At 45.7% G+C, this 18420-nt stretch overlaps 1 protein-coding gene across 1 annotated transcript in view; it reads left to right on the top strand.

The window, feature by feature from the left end:
- Window positions 1-11040: 11040 nt before the first annotated feature.
- Window positions 11041-18420, top strand: part of Trit1 (tRNA isopentenyltransferase 1) — a 44607-nt gene continuing 37227 nt past the window's right edge. The window contains exon 1 of the mRNA XM_038334845.1: window positions 11041-11214. Coding sequence (XP_038190773.1) covers window positions 11041-11214 — 174 coding nt within the window. The remainder of the gene's footprint in view (window positions 11215-18420) is intronic.

The raw sequence follows: 18420 nt of genomic DNA, 5'->3' as shown, positions 1-18420 counted from the left end.
GAGAGCGGTTCCTACAAATTAGGTTTGCCTCTGAAAGGTATACCTGAAGGACTGCACACCCACCTTGGCAAGAACACATTAAGGGGCCATGGAAAAGCTACATTCAACGTAGAAAACAGGTCACCCTTTTGGGGCAATAATATGAGCGAGGCTAAGGTGCATGCCATACATGCGTAACTCCTGCTCCAGTTGGCTGTTACAGGGGAACTGAGATGCGTTAGACTCTCCTATTTGATCTGAAGTGGTCATAGGTGCGCCTGAGATGGGGGGGGGGGGAGATTCTAGAATGTTCACTTTAGAAGAGGAAAGGGATTGGGATGCCTGTAATGATCTGAAAGGTGACAGGCTTGCTGGAGGTGTTTTGTTTTTTTTTTTCTAAGGAGAAGATAGCCAGAGATCGTGGATGTTTGAGTGGCTAGCACGGGGAGAGGAAAAGTATCTAAATGTGTCAGCTTAAAGCTCCCTTACCCGTGGACATAGCTACTGCAAACTCGGTGGGCGGCCTTTCGTTAATGTCTGTTTATTTAGGATGACGCTGCCAAAGGGATCGACTATATTAATGTTACCATTCTCTTGGCAAGGAAATATAGGTATGTTCTTAAAGTCTCTAATCAGGTGTGCTATTAAACGATTAGGCTCAGAGCCAGGGGTCTACTAGGAGCCTGGCAAATACTGGATTGCCTTTAAACTTGAGGAGAACAGTAAGTTAAGGAGCCACTCAGACCCAACAGACCTCAATTCCAAACGTTGGCTCTGCATTTTTCTGGCTGTATGATTTTGTTGGCAAGTTACTAACTCCGCCTGGCTCCAATTTCCCCAACTATTAAAATTTTAAAAAGATAAAAATAATAACACCTTCCTAATTGGGTTGTTGTGAACAACGGTAGCTGTTTCAGTAAATGATTGGCATTATCGAAACAATATTAGCAAGCCAATTTAGTGAACTAGAGAGATGACTCAAGAGGTTAAGAGCACTGGCTGCTTTTCCAGAGGACCTGGGTTGCATTCCCAGCACCCACATGGCAGCTCACAACTGTCTGTGACTCCAGTTCCAGGGGATTTCCTGGCCTCCACAGGCATCAGACATGCATGCCCATGGTACACAGACTACATGCAAACAAAACGCCCAGATACACATTTTTTTAAAAAAAACAAGCCACATTTAGACAACAGATTGGTCATATTTGAAAGGTGATGGGCAGAAGGAATTTTAAAATGAGAAATGTTTCCAGCAGGGGATGGGGAGATGATTCAGCTGGTAAAGTACATACCCCACAAATGTGGGGCTCTGCGTTCAGTCTTTAGAACCCCTTTAAAAGCAAAAGCCATGTATGGTGGAGTCTGTTTGCAATCCCACTGCTGGGGAGATAGAGACAGGTAGATGGCCAGGAAGCCTAACCTATCAAGTAAGTCCCCAGTCCCAGTGAGAGACTCCATCTCAGAACAAAGGGGTGGATGGGTGGTGGCGCATGCCTTTAAACCCAGCACTCGGGAGGAGGCAGAGGCAGACGAATCTCTGAGTTTGAGGCCAGCCTGGTCTACAAGAGCCAGTTCCGGGTCAGGCTCCAAAGGTACGGAGAAACCCTGTCACAAACAAACAAACAAACAAAAACAACAAAACAAAAAAGAAAAAGGTGGGTGGTGCCTGAGGGGAACTGACGGCTGGCTTTTACACATTCTCAAATGTATCTATCTGTTCCCCCCCCACACACACAAACATGAACCCCCCCCCCACCGCAACACATGAAATTTTCGTGAATGAGTTCTTAAACTGTAATGCCCACACTGGTGTGCTCATTGGATGCTGAATCATCATGGAAGGAGCACTGAGGGTTTGGGAGCATGAGATAGGAAGGTGAGAGCAAAGTCTGGAGACCCTGACTGGCTCCCAGCATCCAGGGTTCATGGTAGGAAGAAGCTGTACCTCTATAAATCTGTTTTAAACCCTACATTGTAAGTCGCAGGGCATTGTGGTGCCTTTGGACAGACATAACAAACTGACCCCATTCAGTTGTTCTGGTTAGACTCTTAATTGGTTCGAGACAAGATCTTGCTCAGTAACCTGGGCTAGCCTGGAACTTACTATTTGACAAAATTGGCCTGGAATTTGTAGTAATCCTCCTACATCAGTCACCCAATGTGCTAGAATTACAGGTGGGTGTTTAATCATGCCTGGTGCTCTTTAAAACTTTTATTTTGAGATAGGTCCACCCAAATTGCCCAGGCAGATAGGTCCCTTGCCATTCTCCTGCCTTAGCCTTCTGAGAAGCGGGAATTGCAGGCCCTGCCTTGTCAGGCCGGGCAGAGGCAAATGGTTCTCAAACTTCTGTGTGTCTCCCCACCCCTAAGACTGTCACAGAAGTTCAGGGTCTGGAATTTGTCCTGTGCCTTAGAGTTACTATTGCTGCAACAAAACACCATGATCAAAAAGCAAGTTGGGGAGGAAAGCGTTTATTTGACTTATGCTTCCATATCGCTGTTCATCACTGAAGGAACACAGGACAGGGATTCAAACGGGGCAGGAGCCTAGAGACAGGAGCTGATCCAGAGGCCATGGAGGGATGCTGCTGACTAGCTTGCTCCCCATGGCTTACTTGGCCTGCTTTTTTATAGAACCCAGGACCACCAGTCCAGGGATTCACCCACCCACAGTGGGCTGGGCCCTTCCCCATCAATCACTAACTAATTAAGAAAATGCCTTACAGCTGGATTTTATGGAGTCATTTTCTCAATTAAGTTTCCCTCCTTTCAGATACTTCTAGTTCGTGTGTCAAGTTGACATAAGACCAGCCAACACCATACTGCTAACAGGCAAGCAAGCTAGTGGACTTGAGATGATACTTAGAAGAACATTGGTACAGGTGCTCGGAGAATCATCCGCCATGCAGCGTGCAGTAGCATATGCTGTAGTATATGTGGCTCTGGTTCTGCTTTCTGGCTGGCTGTCTCAGTTAGGGTGGCGATTGCTGTGGTGAAACCAAAAGCAACTTGGGGAGGAGAGGGTTTATTTGGATCACATATCATGAGTCACAGACCACTGAGGGAAGCCAAGGGAGGAACTCAAACCAGTCAGGAACCTGGAGGCAGAAGCTGATGCAGAGGCCATAGAGGATGTTGCTTACTGGTTTGCTCAGCCTGATTTCTTATAGAACCCAGGACCACCAGCCCAGGGTAATACTAACCACAGAGGCCTGGCCGTCCCCCATCAATCACTAACAACAACAACAAAAATGTTCTCTAGGCTTGACTACAGCTCAATCTTACGGCAGCATTTTCTCAGTTGAGGTGCATTCCTCTGAGATGTCAAGTTGACATAAAGCTAGCCAGTCGCACTGTTCAGGAGCCTGGGTCACAGGGTCACAGATGACGGGTGCAGACTCTGAAAGAGAAGAGAATCAGTGGTTAGCGCATGAGTAAAGTCCTTGCACAGGTGGGGTGTTTAAGTATACTTGGAGGGGAAGATGCTCTGGGATCAGGGAATAACTTCAAGAGAACAAATTGAGAAGTCTGTGTCAGATCTAGGCAGAGGGGAGCAATCTGGTCTCATTTACCAGCCAAGCGCTCTCATTTTGACAAATTAGAGTCAAGGAGAGCTCTGAAGGGGTCCTGTCAGAAGCAAACATCCTTTTGAAATTCTTTGAGATGGAAGTCAGAGCTGGGAATGCTCAGTAGGAGCATTTGCCTAGCACACACAACAATGTCCTCAGCTTTGTCCTAAGCAATGGATACACACACAGACTCTATCCTAAGAAATAGACACACAGATCTCTGTCTTAAGCATTGGATATATATATATATATATATATGTATGTATATATATATATACATATATATATGTAATCTACACACACACAGACCTCTATCCTAAGCAATGGACACACACATTCACACACAGAGGAGCATTGGATACACACACACATACACACACAGACCTCTATCCTAAGCAATACACACACTCTCACCCATAGACCTTTGTCATAAGCAATGAACACACATACACACACAAATCTCTGTCCTAAGCAATGGACACACACACACACACACATATATACATGCACACACACACATATACACACACACACACACATACACACATACACAAACCTCTGTCCTAAGCAATGTATACACACACACATACACACACAGTTTTCTGTCCCGAGCAATGTACGCACACACTCACAGAGCCCTCTGTCCTAAGCAATGTATACACACACACATACACACACAGTTTTCTGTCCCGAGCAATGTACGCACACACTCACAGAGCCCTCTGTCCTAAGCAATGGATACACACACACATACACACACAGTTTTCTGTCCCGAGCAATGTACGCACACACTCACAGAGCCCTCTGTCCTAAGCAATGGATACGCACACACATACACACACAGTTTTCTGTCCCGAGCAATGTACGCACACACTCACAGAGCCCTCTGTCCTAAGCAATGGATACGCACACACATACACACACAGTTTTCTGTCCCGAGCAATGTACGCACACACTCACAGAGCCCTCTGTCCTAAGCAATGGATACGCACACTCACAGAGATAGAAAAGTCAAGGGAAGAAACTGAAAATTTATTGTGGTTTGGAGCACAATAAGGCTGAGATGATGGGGTCATCCAAAGTGAAGCTCCTAACAGAAAGCTGGAATTAGTCTTAGAAAGGGCTTGAGGCTGGGGCAGTCGGCTTACCATGAGTTTGAGACCAGTCAGAGCTACATAGTAAGACCAAGTCTTAAAAGACAAACCAAAATCCAAAAACTATCTCATTGGTGATGTGGCTCAGCCGGTAAAGATGCTTACTACCAGACCTGATGACCTGAGTTCTAGCCCTTGGATCCACAACATAGATCTTCCTGCAAGCTGTCCTCTGCCTTACACACACACACCACACACACACACACCACACGTGCATACATACGCAATGAAAAAATAAAACACTATAAAATTTAAAAGGATTTCAACAGAAGACACAAGCTTGAAACTCACAAAGATATAAAGACGTGTAAGATGCAGAATGTCATCCAAGAGAGAGAGAGAAGGTTGACAAGTAGAGAGAGAGAGAGAGTTTGAAACACCCATAAGATAAGGATGGCAAGCCCCTCTGATGGTTTTTTTGGACTCTTCACCATCCTAACTGTACAGATTTCCTACAAAGCGGAACAGGCTGTCTCTGAGAATATTCTGGTGTGCTCTGGAGTAAATACTATGACACAGCTTTTAGTAGAACACAAACTCAAGAACAAAGGGAGCATTCCTTTCTTCTTCCCTCGCTTATATTGAGCAATTATGATGTGCCAAATCTCAACTGGCCAATCACCAGTGCCAACAGTGACTCAGAAAACAATATAACACACTGTGATTACTTAATCCATCTGGACCAAACAGAACCTGTAAGTGTCACCTCGTTTAGCAATAGGATAGTTGCAGGTGTTATCAAATTAAGAGTCAGACATACTGGATTGGAGTGGTCCTCACTTCAGTAAATGTTATCTCAAGGAGAAGGCAATTCAGACAGATAGAAAGAGGGGAGCCAGGTGGTTGTGGTGGTGCACACCTTTAATTCCAGCACTGGGAAGGCAGAGGCAGACAGATCTCTGTGAGTTCAAGGTCAGCCTGGTCTACAAAGCTAGTTCCAGGACAGTCAGGGCGCGCACACACACACACATCTGTCTTGAAAAACAAAAACAAAACAAAAACAAACAAACAAACAAATAGAAAAGAAAAGAAAGGAAAGGAAGAAAAAAGAAAGGAGAAATATCCCAAGTAAAAAGAGACAGAGATTGGGGTTATATGGCCATAAACCAAGGAACGTGAAGTGTTACTGGCAACTACCCAAAGCAAAAAGGGAGAATATGGGGGCATGACTTTCAGACAGCTTGATATCAGATATTTAGCCTCTAGAACTGTAAGAAAATTACTTTTTCTCATTTTAAGCTGCATGGTTTATGGTAATCTCTTATGGAAGCTCTAAGAATTAATTAAATGTGAATTTATTATGAAATATTTCCCAGAAGAAGTAGTTTTTTCTTTGGGATATAGAAGATTGAGTTTTTAGATGTTTGATAAAGTGAAAAACAAAACAAAAACAAAAAAATTAGATTGAGTTTTACTGCAAGGGTATCTTGGGTTGTACCAAAAAAGTTAGTATGTTTCCCTTCTTTTATGCCATCCTAGCTGGCCTGAACTCATAGAGATTTGCCTGTCTCTACCTCCCAAGTGCTGGGATTACAGGTGTGTGTCATCCGTGCCCAGTGAGTTTGCTTTTGACCCAGCTTTCTCACCTTGAGGACCAACAATTCAGGCTTCCCATAGCCTGTTCATCTTTCTGCTCTGAACGCCACAGTATCCTCCAGAATTCCACCTTAAATGTTCACATCTTCTACACGACATGCTTTAGATTGACCCCTCTACTCTACTGGCTTCATCGCTTGCCTTCTTATACCTTTTCCCCCTAAAGATGAAAAACCAATAGGTTATCTGGGGGCTGGGAGATGGCTCGGTCAGGAAGGCGTTTACTACCCAACCATGAGGACCTGAGTTCAGATTCTCAGCACCCACATAAAAAGCTGAGCATGGTGGTATGTGCCTGCAATCCCAACGGAGACAGGAGGATTCCTGGGACTTACTGGCCAGCCAGTCTAGCTAAACTGGTGAGCCTTGGGTTCAATGAGAGACTGTCTCAAAAAAACAAATTGGAGCACAAGTAAGGAAGACACTTGATGTCAACCTCTGACCTCTGCAGACATGCTTGCGCACTGCACACACGAGTATGTACATGCACCCCCCCCACACACACACGCACATCCAAACTCTAACAGAATTGGAGACAATGCAACAAACACTCACGAGATCATCTCCAAGCATGTTTCTCCCTGGTGTCTGTCTCTGGTGGGGCTATGCCCTCCCGCCTACATTTTTTTTTTAAAGAAGGTGAGAACGGTACAGAGAGATCCAACCTAATAATATACTTACCCTGGGGAAACACACACACACTGTGAAAATTAGGTGCCTGTCCTTGGTATTTCAGAAGGATAGGAAGGAATCACTACTCTCCAAGTAGCCTGGATGTTCCTAGAACCGAATTCTTTTTTTTTTTTTTTTTTTTTGTTTTTCGAGACAGGGTTTCTCTGTGGCTTTGGAGCCTGTCCTGGAACTAGCTCTGTAGTCCAGGCTGGTCTCGAACTCACAGAGATCCGCCTGCCTCTGCCTCCCGAGTGCTGGGATTAAAGGCGTGCGCCACCATCGCCCGGCCCCGAATTCTTTTTTTAAAATTCTTTTCATGATTTATTTATTTTTATGTGCATTAGTGTTTTACCTGACTATGTACGTCTGTTGGATCCCCTGGAACTGGAGTTACAGACAGTTGTGAGCTGCTCTGTGGGTGCTGGAAATTTAACCAGGATCCTCTGGAAGAGCTAGCTGCCAGTGCTCTTAACCCTCTGAGCCATCTCTCCAGCCCCTAGAACCTAATTCTTATGTTTCTAACATACTTTTCCTAACTCAACCTATTTTGGCATTTTTGCCTTTAAAACTAAGATTTCTTTTTTTGGGGGAAGGACAGAGATGAGTACCCAGCCCACGTACTTGCTATGAGTCCAAGCTGACCTCAAACTGGTGACAATTCTGTTTCAGACTTCCAAGCACTGGGATTATAGGCATGTGCCACCACCAGCAATTTAAAACTAAGATTTCTGAGCCTGTCATGGTACTCATATTTCTAAAGCCAGTGCTCTGGCGGGGGGTGGGGGCGGGTAGAGGTAGGAGGATGGTAGAGGGTCATCCTGGGCTAGGTAAGGAGAATCCTGCCTCAGAAATAAGCAAACAGAAATAGTATTTCTTAGCTGAGGGTTTAGGCTGGTGGTAGAGTGCCTTCCTAGAAAACACGAACCCACTGGGGTTGTTCTCCAGCACCCACACAAGCAAGCAAGCAAACAAAACCCTTCTAGGATTCCTTTGTTTGCAATAGTCTGACATGAAACATGACTATGTTAGAGGTGGATTTCTGCAGCGTCCTCTCAGCCCGGGATATGAACATGAACATACACTTTAAGTGACATACATATTCTTTTCTCTTGAACTTCCTTTCAGAACAGAGTGAGTTTCTTCTCCTCTGGTCTAATGGAAGAGAGGGTCAAGCTCTGTACCTGGGAATGAGTACAAACAGCTCTTCTGACTCCCCGTGTGCCTTCTTTTACTTCCTCATTACCCTGGCAGTGCTTCCGTTTCAAGGCTTTATGCTGTGGCTGTCTCAGAAGCACTTATCAGCTCCTGGTTATAGGCTTCCATTTCCTAGTGTTCCCTTGAACACAATGCCTCTGATTAGAATTTCGGATTACAGGATATCTTTCAGGAACTGTTTTTAGTATAATTCAGAGTTCAGAAGATCACTACAGTAGAACCACAAATAAAAGAAGTGTGTGTGTGTGTGGGGGGGACTAATGCCCTTGTTTTCTTTCGGTAGGACCAGTGGAAATGCAATGAATGGAGACGGCGCTGTGCCTTTTCTCGCTTCTCCTCATTTGTTTTGGACCACAGGCTTCATTCTGATTTAGGAGTCTCTGCTGCTCAGCATTTCAGTGATAATTCTCCCCATGGTCTACAGGATCCCTGTTCTCCTTGTTTCCATAGCAACAGCCCTGTGTTGCTTGGCTAGAAGCAATTTTCTGCTGCTGTGGTGAAGCCCTATTTTTTTTTTTTCATTCCTTTCTCTCCAGTTGCCTTGGTAACCAGCCTCTTCCTCGTCTGGTCTCTTGGTGGTAAATTCCACCCTCCTGTTTATCTCTTTCTCTAGTAACAGTCACCTGGTCGTGGGGCTCGGACAGCGCGAGCCAGTCTGTGAGTGAGCGTAGCCTGTCGTCGTCTGGCTGTCATCGTGAAACCAGCCTCCCCTTTCTCTTTATGTGCATCATCCCTCTGGCCTGCCATCTTTCTGGTGGTTGTCATGGCAACCATACCCTCTGAAAGTCTCCAGGCAAAGGCTCTACAGTTAACAACCGTCATGTGAGAGTGTCTGCCAATATGTGGCCACACATCTCCTTTTTAAACTCAGCCCCAGGCGGGTACCACAAATTAGAGAGAACAAGGCTTTTCATCAAAATAGCCTGGATTGAGTAAAGGAGGTACTAGGGACCCAGAGCTAGTAATAGGAGTTCTCTAAAACAATATATGTAGCTACACGGTTTAGCTTAGGTTTGTAAGAGTGGTCATTTTGCCTGAAGAAATTCAAGTGACTGGAAAATATAAAGCCAGTCACGTGCTCTGGATTGGGAGGGGGGAGCGGGAACACTGTTTTGACACAATGAATTCTGGCTTTACCTGGGAGCTAGACAGAGGCAGTCTCAGAGAAAAAGCGTTTATGTCCCCCCTCCCCATCCCAAGTGCTGACTGAACCCAGAGCCTCACGCTTACTAGGCAGATGCATCCTCAGACCCCATAAACTGCCTGACTAGATAGAGGTTGGCAGAAGGGGTACTTAAGGATCTTCACACGTTATTGAAACATTCTCTGCCCTCAGGCTTTTGCTCTTACTTATCTAGGGAGGCAGATGGGGTTGTACAATGATAATATTACAAACTGTCCGACAAATGGTGGCTGTGCTGTGCCGGGGCATTTGCAGCAAGCACTTTCCAGACATTATCTCACTTTTTCCTTCTGGCAATCCTCAGAGGAACTGAAAGAGAAATCGTCGAGGTTAGGAGGTGAAGTAAGGGACTGGGGGGACACTCCGTGCTAGAGTGCATGGTGCATGGTGAGCACCCAGGGGGCCTGGGTTCAAGTTCCAGACCAAGAGGGAAAATAGTGATGTTAGCGGAAGGTTGCACAGCGGATGAGTCTGAGAGCTGAGATTTGAATCCAGGTTCATCTGGTTCCACATGCGTTCTTTGTTAATTAAACTTCATTTGGAGTGTGTGTGTGTGTGTGTGTGTGTGTGTGTGTGTCTGTCTGTCTGTGTATGTACACAGAGGTCAGCATCAGCTCTTTCCTTCCACCATGTGGATCCTGGGGATTGAACTCAGGTCATCAGAGTTAGCTGCAGGCACCTTTACCTGCTATGCCATTTCACTGGACTCCCCTGAGGCTGTTTCTTAAAGGGGTGTGTGAAATCTTTTGAATTTTGTTCATTTTTGGCTATAATTTTTCTTTTCCTCACTTAAATCTGCTTTATCCTGTCGTGTGCCCCCCCTCCCCCACCCAGCCAACGTCTTTTCATTTTTGTGGGTTGTTCACTTGCTTGTTCTTTTCTTTTGTTGGTAACCTATCTCTTGACGACTCTGGCTATGCCGAGGGAAAGCTGTGTCCTGCTTTCTGATCGTGTCGGAATGACTGTGGAATGAAAACATTAGAGCCAAGCCCTTGCCTGACAACTGGACAGGTCTGACTTTGAAGAATGTCAGTCTCTGAACTTTTTTTTTTTTTTTTTGGTTTTTCGAGACAGGGTTTCTCTGCAGCTTCTTTAGAGCCTGTCCTGGAACTAGCTCTTGTAGACCAGGCTGGCCTCGAACTCACAGAGATCTGCCTGCCTCTGCCTCCCGAGTGCTGGGATTAAAGGCGTGCGCCACCACAGCCCGGCTCAGTCTCTGAACTTAATAGCAGCTCCAACGTAAGTAGGCAAGCTGTTTTTCTCTGTCCATTTAATCGTTAATGGGTGTCTGTGCTAGGCACGGAAGATACTACAATGACCTAGTCAGAATTTGCCCCTTGTTTTTGTGAAACTAACAGTCTACAGTAGAACTTAGACAATAAACCCGAGGCCAGTTCTGCAGTTTTATACTGGAATTAACGCGAATTGGGTGTCTGGACGCAGTGTAGACAGAAATATTTTAGATGGGTTACCATCTCTTTTTTGAGAAAGCAAGTCTTGGGCTGAACCCAGCTAGTCGAAGGCAGTTACGTCATAAACCTCCCAAGCTCGGTATCTTTGTCCCGCAGTTTCCTCCTCTTTACACCCTCCCTTCAGAGCCGGAGATCCGCGCCGGCGCACTGACTGTTGCCATGGGGACAGCTGCTTCGGCGCATGCGCAGTTCTCTTCAAGATGGCGGCGGCTGCGGCTGCACGAGCAGTTCCTGTGAGCTCAGGATTCCGGGGCCTGCAGCGAACATTGCCACTTGTGGTGATTCTCGGGGCCACTGGCACTGGCAAGTCCACCTTGGCTGTGCAGCTAGGCCAGCGGCTCGGCGGCGAGATCGTCAGCGCAGACTCCATGCAGGTATGGCAGCGTGCTTGGCCCAGGGCCTGGGAACCCTGGAGGTCGCGTGCGGGCCTCTGGACTCATCGACATCCTGTCGCGTGGCTGCAGTGGGTGAACCCCGGGGCTTATGGGGATGCGGATGAAAAGAACCCACACCTGCTCGAAACCCATCCAAGGGCAGACAGTGCCGACTGTATCTTGTGATCACTTCTCAGGCCATTACTGTTTCATAGATATTACCAATAGTTTTGTTTATGGATAAAAATGTTGGGGCTTGGGAAGGTGAAGTGGCTTTGTGCGTGGCACATTGCAAATAAGCGGAGGAGAGGTATTTGAACGTGTAAGGTTGACATGTATCCGATGACTTTCAAGAAATGAAAATTATTCCGGAACTTTTGCCATAATTTTAATTCTAGCCCAGTGAGAACAAGATAAATCAGATGCCACCTGTGAGTGGGCAGCAGTATAGGCAGGCGACCCGGATCGCAGTCAGAGGCAGCCATTGGCCGCGTGACTTTAGGTTAACAGTGCACTTTATTTGAACATTACTTTATTGGTAAAGTGGAGGAAATGTCATTTCCCTCAGTCACAAGGCTGCCGTGATTGAGACGTTTGAGTGTGACGCCGGCGAGCCAGGGTGGCCAGCTCTGAAAAAGGCAACAATTGTGGTAAATGTCGCCTGGAGCCGAGGATTTTTTTTCTTGACCCTTTTGTCCTCTTTGAGATAGGACATGCAGAAGGGATGTCGTACTCATCTCCCGTGGAAGCATTTGTGCTAGAGAGTAGGTGACATTTGGGGGGAAGGATTACAAAAGCCGTTATAGGTGTGTTTAAAGGTTCAGCAACTTACACAGTCACCGAACCTAAACCGTGGGCACTAATCAAAAAGGGTGGTTCTTTACCCCGGTCCACCTCCTAAGGCTCCTGGCATGGCTTCTGCCCTTGTTATTTCGCCTGTTGATGCTAAGACCAGCATATGCTAAAGTGGTAGATAACGCAGCAACTCGTGTCGTTTGCAGCCCCCGTTTTGTGCCGGCTTGGGGGGACAGAATTTAGCTTGAATCTCAGCCTTATTTTTCCCAACTTTGGGCTGACGTGAATAAAGATGCATTTTCTTCTTCTTCTGTAAAATAGGAAGAATAACAATAACGGCATTGGGATGATTATGAAGTACAATATGTGAAGCATTTGATACAACTTAAAAAATGTGGTAATAGTGAAAAATATGGCCGCCGTTATTTTTGTGTGTGTGCAGATAAGGCCATTATATTGGAGAATGGTAGTCTGGGTAGACATGACCCAAGGCAGAGCTAATAAGTGGACAGGGCTGTTTCCAAAGCATTTGTAGATGAACAGGTTCAGGAGAATAGACTCCAAGTGCTGGATTTCATGATAAACTATTACATGTTATAGAATTCTTGAGAAATCACTGAAGGTCATGGAGAGTCTCTATAAAGAAGGGCGGAGGCTGGGGAGGCAGCTCCGTCAGTGAAGTGTCTGCTACACAGGTGTGAGGACCCGAGTTCAGATCCCCAGGACTCCTGTGAAGAAGCTGACCCTAGCATGGGGGGGGGGGGCTGTAAGACTGGAGGATCCCCTGAGCTCACTGGCAAGCTAGTTCAGTCAACATTCAGTGAGAAGCCCTGTCTCAAAACATAAGGTAGATAGCAGTTGAGGAGGACGCCTGACATTGACCTCTCTGGCCTCTACATGCATTTCTGTACATACACATGCATGCATACACACATGCACACACAAATTCAAAAAAATAGAAATACATGAGTAAATATGAATTTTAAAGAAGAGCCTGAAGTTGGCAAGGTGGCATACATTGTAATCTCTGCTCTTGGCAAACTGAGGCCTGAGAACTGCTGTAAGTTGGAGGTCAACCTGATATACATAGGAAGTTCCTGGCCAGCTGGGACTACATAGGGAGACCTTGTTGGTCTACAAGAGCTAGCTCCAGGACAGGCTCCAAAGCTACAGAGAAACCCTGTCTCGGAAAAAAAAAAAAATGAAGGTTTGAAAAATAAGAAAATGTTACAGAAAAAACTTGTCTCAAAAAACCAAAAAGAAGAAGAAGAAGAAGAAGAAGAAGAAGAAGAAGAAGAAGAAGAAGAAGAAGAAGAAGAAAAATGGAAAGGTATGTAACAGGAAGTAACCCAAAAGAAGGCTAAGACTGGCTGAAGAGTGTCAGTGGGGCAGTGAAGAGACTTCAGTAGCCCTGGGAGATGAGGACAGGGTAAGAGCAGTCTGTTAGGAACACTGATCTGTAAGCATTGTGCGTAATGGTTGGGAAGAGCCTATGAAGGAATTCAAGTGTTCTGAATTCTAGTCCTGAGCCCTGGACCTCGGAGACTTGATTGCCTAGGGCTTCAGTAAGTTGGAGCCGCACTATGCTAAGAACCATTCCAGGCCTTGTGTTCTGCCGTTCTGGGCTGGTGAAGCCTGAGTGGAGATGGTCCAGTTGAGGCAGAAAGAATGAGCCTCATGTGGTGCAGGAGTCAGGAGTTGGGGGCCTGGGAGCATGACCAAGCTCCAAGTCAGGAAGTTTGCAGAGCATCCAAGGTCAAGTCTGTTCGTGGCTATTCGGGGAGTGTTGTAGACAGGAGTGTATTCCAGGACTCTTGGGTTTGAGCCTCCTGCGATTTCATATGCATCCAGCGTGTTGCGTTTCTTTGTTCAGACCTTTCTCAGAATCATCCCTCATCTCTCAGACCTAGTCCCTGTCAAACGCGCTTTAAGTAATTTTTCTTGGTTGTTGTTTTCTTGAGATGGGAGCTTCCTCTGTAGCCCAGTTAGGCTTCACGCTGGTAGCAGTCAGCTTCAGCCTCTGGAGCACTGGAGTCAGAGGCACGAGCCACCACGCCTGGCTAATCATTTTAACTTCTGTTAGGTTTTAAGTAATTGAAGGGTTCTGGGGTTGGAGATGGGGTGCTCTCTGTAGTGGCTTTGTCGTCTCAGCGATGGTTATTTATGTGTAGCTGTGTTATACAAGGGCCGGTCAGAGTTCTTTGTTTTACACTGCCCTGTAAATCGCTGACAACGTTTATTACAAAATAGTTCATTAAAATGGTACTTTTTTTTTCTTATGGTGTTAAGAATTAAACCTAGGGCATGCTAGGACAATTTATAACCATTTAGCTACACTCCTAGCCCCAAATAGCACATCTTTTGTGCGTGTGCTTGTGTATGTGTGGGCGCCTGCACACATGTGCACATGCATGTGGCGACAGAGGGCAACGCTAGGTGCTCTTTACTGTTTTGTTTGTTTCTGAGCTAGTCTGTCTCAGAACTCTACCACGTTCTCATCTCCTGCTCCCCTGGGTCCTTCCAGCGCTGACCTTCCACATTCACAGCCTCCTTTTTTTTTTTTTTTTTTTTTTTTTTTTTTTTTTTTTAATAGCTCACTGTGTCTTTTTTTTTTTTTTTTTTTAAATTTATTTTTTATTATGTATACAACATTCTGCCTCAATGTATGCCCGCACGCCAGAGGAGGGCACCAGATCTCAGTACAGATGGTTGTGAGCCACCATGTGGTTGCTGGGAATTGAACTCAGGACCTCTAGAAGAGCAGCCAGTGCTCTTAACCTCTGAGCCATCTCTCCAGCCCTCACTGTGTCCTTTTAGTGCTGCCCGCAAGGGCATCCTACCAGTGGCCACAACCCCAAATTTCTTCCCTCACCCAGCCGCCATCACTTGCCAATATCACCTCAGCTAGGGTCGGAACTTTATGAGTTTTTCCTCCCTCCACGCTGGAATTTTGACTGCATGTGTAGGTGACCACAGGGTCTGTGAGACCGTGAGCCCAGCAGCCATGTCGGCATGCTTAGAAGACAACATTGTAGCCTTCTGCGCCGTCCGGTTCTTCCTTCTCTCTCTGTCTCTCTTTTTCCTTATGTGAGTGAGTGTTTCGCTTGCATGTATGTCTCACACCACATGCATGCAGTGTCTGTGGAGGCCAGAAGAAGGAATCAGATCTCTTGGAACTGGAGTCACAGATAGTTGTAAGCCACCCACCACATGGGTGCTGGAAATCGAACCTGGGTCCTCTGAAAGAGCAGCAGTGTTCTTAACCTGAACCACCTATCAGCCCTGTCCTTCAGCCCCGCCCCTTCAGTGTCTCCTGTGCTTTGTGGGGCTTGATACAGACGGCTTGTCTAGAGCCTGGCAGTTGTCAGCTATTGTGAACCCATCGACCAGTTAGTTACTCACGAGTCTGTGCCCTGACCCCTGCCCGCTGCCAAGAGTGTCTCTGACCAAGCTCGAGAAAGCACTAGCTGTGGAGTGAGTTGGCTGGCGCACAGTGCTGGGCTGAAAGGTGAATTTCTCAGACCCTCTGATTCTAGCAGGCTCCATTCGGTGCTGTGTAGGAGACGCAAGTGGGTTCTGTGTGCAGGGAAGGGGAGGCTATAGGTCCTTTTCTGGTGGTTCTCTGAGACCTGTGTATTCCTCCCACTGTGGCCTCTTCTGGTTCTTGGGTGCATGCAGGCACATTCAGAATTGTATGTTTGTGACTAGAACATGAGGATTAAATTTCCTTTATCCTTGAGGGTTATTAATATATGAAAAACATAGAATATTTTTGATCTTTTTGAGCTGTGTTTAATTTTAGACTGTGTTTAATTTTGGATGTTCATAACATTTCCTCTTGGTCCCAATTGAAGAAGACTGATCTTTGATTTTTTTTTACTTTTAAGTGCAAATATGCAATAAAATATTCATGTCCTATTGACTGCGTGTGCAGAGTTACACCCAGTTCTGTGTTCTGTCTTTGCTCACTACTGTGCTCTGCTACAACTAGAGCGCATTTTCTAACCAGTGGGAGGAGGGGATGCTTTTTGTTGCTGTTGATTTGTTTTTGTTGAAACAGGATTTCCTCCCAGTGTAGCCCAGGTTGGCCCCGAACTCACAGTCCTTTTGTACAGCTTCTCAAATAGAAATACTATTTAAAAAAGATTTGTTTTATGTATGTAATTTTTCTTTTCTTTTATGTAATGCATGTATGTATGTTTATTTTATGTATGTTTGTTTACATGTATGTAATGCCCTATGTGTGTACAGTGCCTTGTAGAGGCCAGGGGAGGGCATAGGATCCCCTGGAACTGGAGTAATAGATGACTGTGAGCCACCATTTGGGTGCTGGGAACTGAACTTGTGTCCTCTGCTAGAGCAAGAGTGCTTAACCTTTCAGCCAGCTCTCCAACCCCTAGAGATACTTCTCAGTGCTTTCACAGAATATAATTTATAAATGTGTAAACAAAATGTCTTTTTGAAGAGAAGGTCTCAAGGACCACTTCAAACTGAGTGTGTAACTGGAGAGCCAAGAGAATGATATTGAAATCCTCCTCCTCATCTTCCTGCCTCCTGCTCCTAAATGTTGGGGTTGTAGGTATGTGCTACTACATTTGGCTTCATTCATAGTCTCTCTCTCTCTCTCTCTCTCTCTCTCCCCCCCTCCCTCTCCCTTCCCCTCCCCCTCCCCTCCCTCCTCCTCCCTCCACCTCCCTCCCCCTCCCTCCCTCTCCCTCTCCCTCCCTTTATGATTTTTCAAGAGAGGGTTTCTCTGTGTAGATCTGGCTGTCCTGGAATTCCCTCTGTAGACCAGCCTGGCCTCAAACTCAGAGATCCAATGCTTCTGCCTCCTGAATGCTGGGATTACAGGCATGCGCCACCATTGCCCTGTGGCTTTATACTCTCTAAAATATTAAAATTATTATTATGATTTTATGTGTATGGGTGTTTTATCTGCATGCATCTTTGTCTATCACTTGCTTGTCTGGTACCTGTGGAGAGCAGAAGAGGGCATTGGATCCCCTAGGACTGGAGTAACAGGTGGCTCTGAGCCACATGTGGGTGCTGAGAATCAAGGCTAGATCCTCTGGAAGACCAGCCAGTGCTCTTAACCATTGAGCCATCTCTCCAACTCCTAGATTTTATACTCTGGAAATTAAAAAATTTTCAATTTATGTGTAATAATTATTTGTGTGAATGCTTCCTATATGGGATGCCCGTGGGAGCAAGAAGGCATCAGATTCCCCAGAGGTGGAGTTTTAGGTGGTTGTGAGCCGCCATGTGTGCTGAGAACTGAGCTCATCTTCTGCTAGAGCAATCCATCTTAACTGTGTGCCATCTCTCGAGTCCCTTGATCCTCTTGTTATATCTTCCCTGTAAGTAACATATTTAACAGTTCAGGAACTGTGCCCAAGACCTGTACATCTGTTACTGAGCATAGTTCTCTGCTTTACATGTTGGATTTTCCTCTTTAGATGAGGCAAGGGCTGTAGGATTCAGTCACAGGGAATGGATGCTTTGAGTCATCCCTTACGGGAGTATGCTAAATTTTAATCAGGATCTAAAATACACCTTAAGATTCATAATGTGAAGTCTGACTAGGCAGTATACAGAATGTAACAGCACTTGGGAAGCAGAAGCAGAAAGACCAGAAATTCAAGTCATTCCCAGCAGTATAGTGAGTTTGAGGCCAGGACTACATGAGATCCTGTCTCAGAGAACAAACGACAGGGCCGTTGAGATGGTTCAGCAGTGGTGCTTGTTGCTAAGTTTGAGGACCTGAGTTTGATCCCTGGCACCAGCATGTGGTAGGAGAGAGCTGACTTCTAAAAGTTGTCAGCTGGCTCCATACAGATTCTGTGGCACAGTGCACTCTCCTTCCCCATGAGTAGAGGTTTGGGTTTTTTGTTTTTTTTTTCCTTTGGTTTTTCAAGACCTGGCTGTCTTGGTACTCACTCTGTATACCAGGCTGACCTTGAACTCAGATACACCTGCCCCTGCCCCCCAAGAGCTGGGATTAAAGGCGTGCGCCACCACCGCCTGGCTAGTAGAGGTTTTTTTTTAATTACTAAAAAAAGAGATTCATAATGTAGATCATGGTGATGTATATCTGATGGAATATTGAGCGAACTAGTGGTCACTGGATGTGTTCTTAGGGACTTAAGCTTGGTATAGCAAAAAAAAAAAAAAATTTAGCATCAAGTTGATACCGAAGATGGATGTTTATTGAGACAGAAGAGAAACTCAGTTTGTGGGGAGCCCAGACAGTGCTGGAAACCTTGTTAACAGCCGTAGATGAAAGCGAGATGAGTGGAGAGTGATAATTAGAAAGGCTTTTCAAGTTTCCAAGTAGAGTTTTAATTTATTTTTATTTGTTTATGTTTTCAGATGGGGTCTGTTATATTGTCCAGGCAGTTGTTAAATTCATGG

This window comes from Arvicola amphibius, chromosome 6 (assembly GCF_903992535.2).
Source record: "Arvicola amphibius chromosome 6, mArvAmp1.2, whole genome shotgun sequence".
Lineage (NCBI taxonomy): Eukaryota > Metazoa > Chordata > Mammalia > Rodentia > Cricetidae > Arvicola > Arvicola amphibius.
This window is presented reverse-complemented; position numbering and strand designations above follow the sequence as displayed.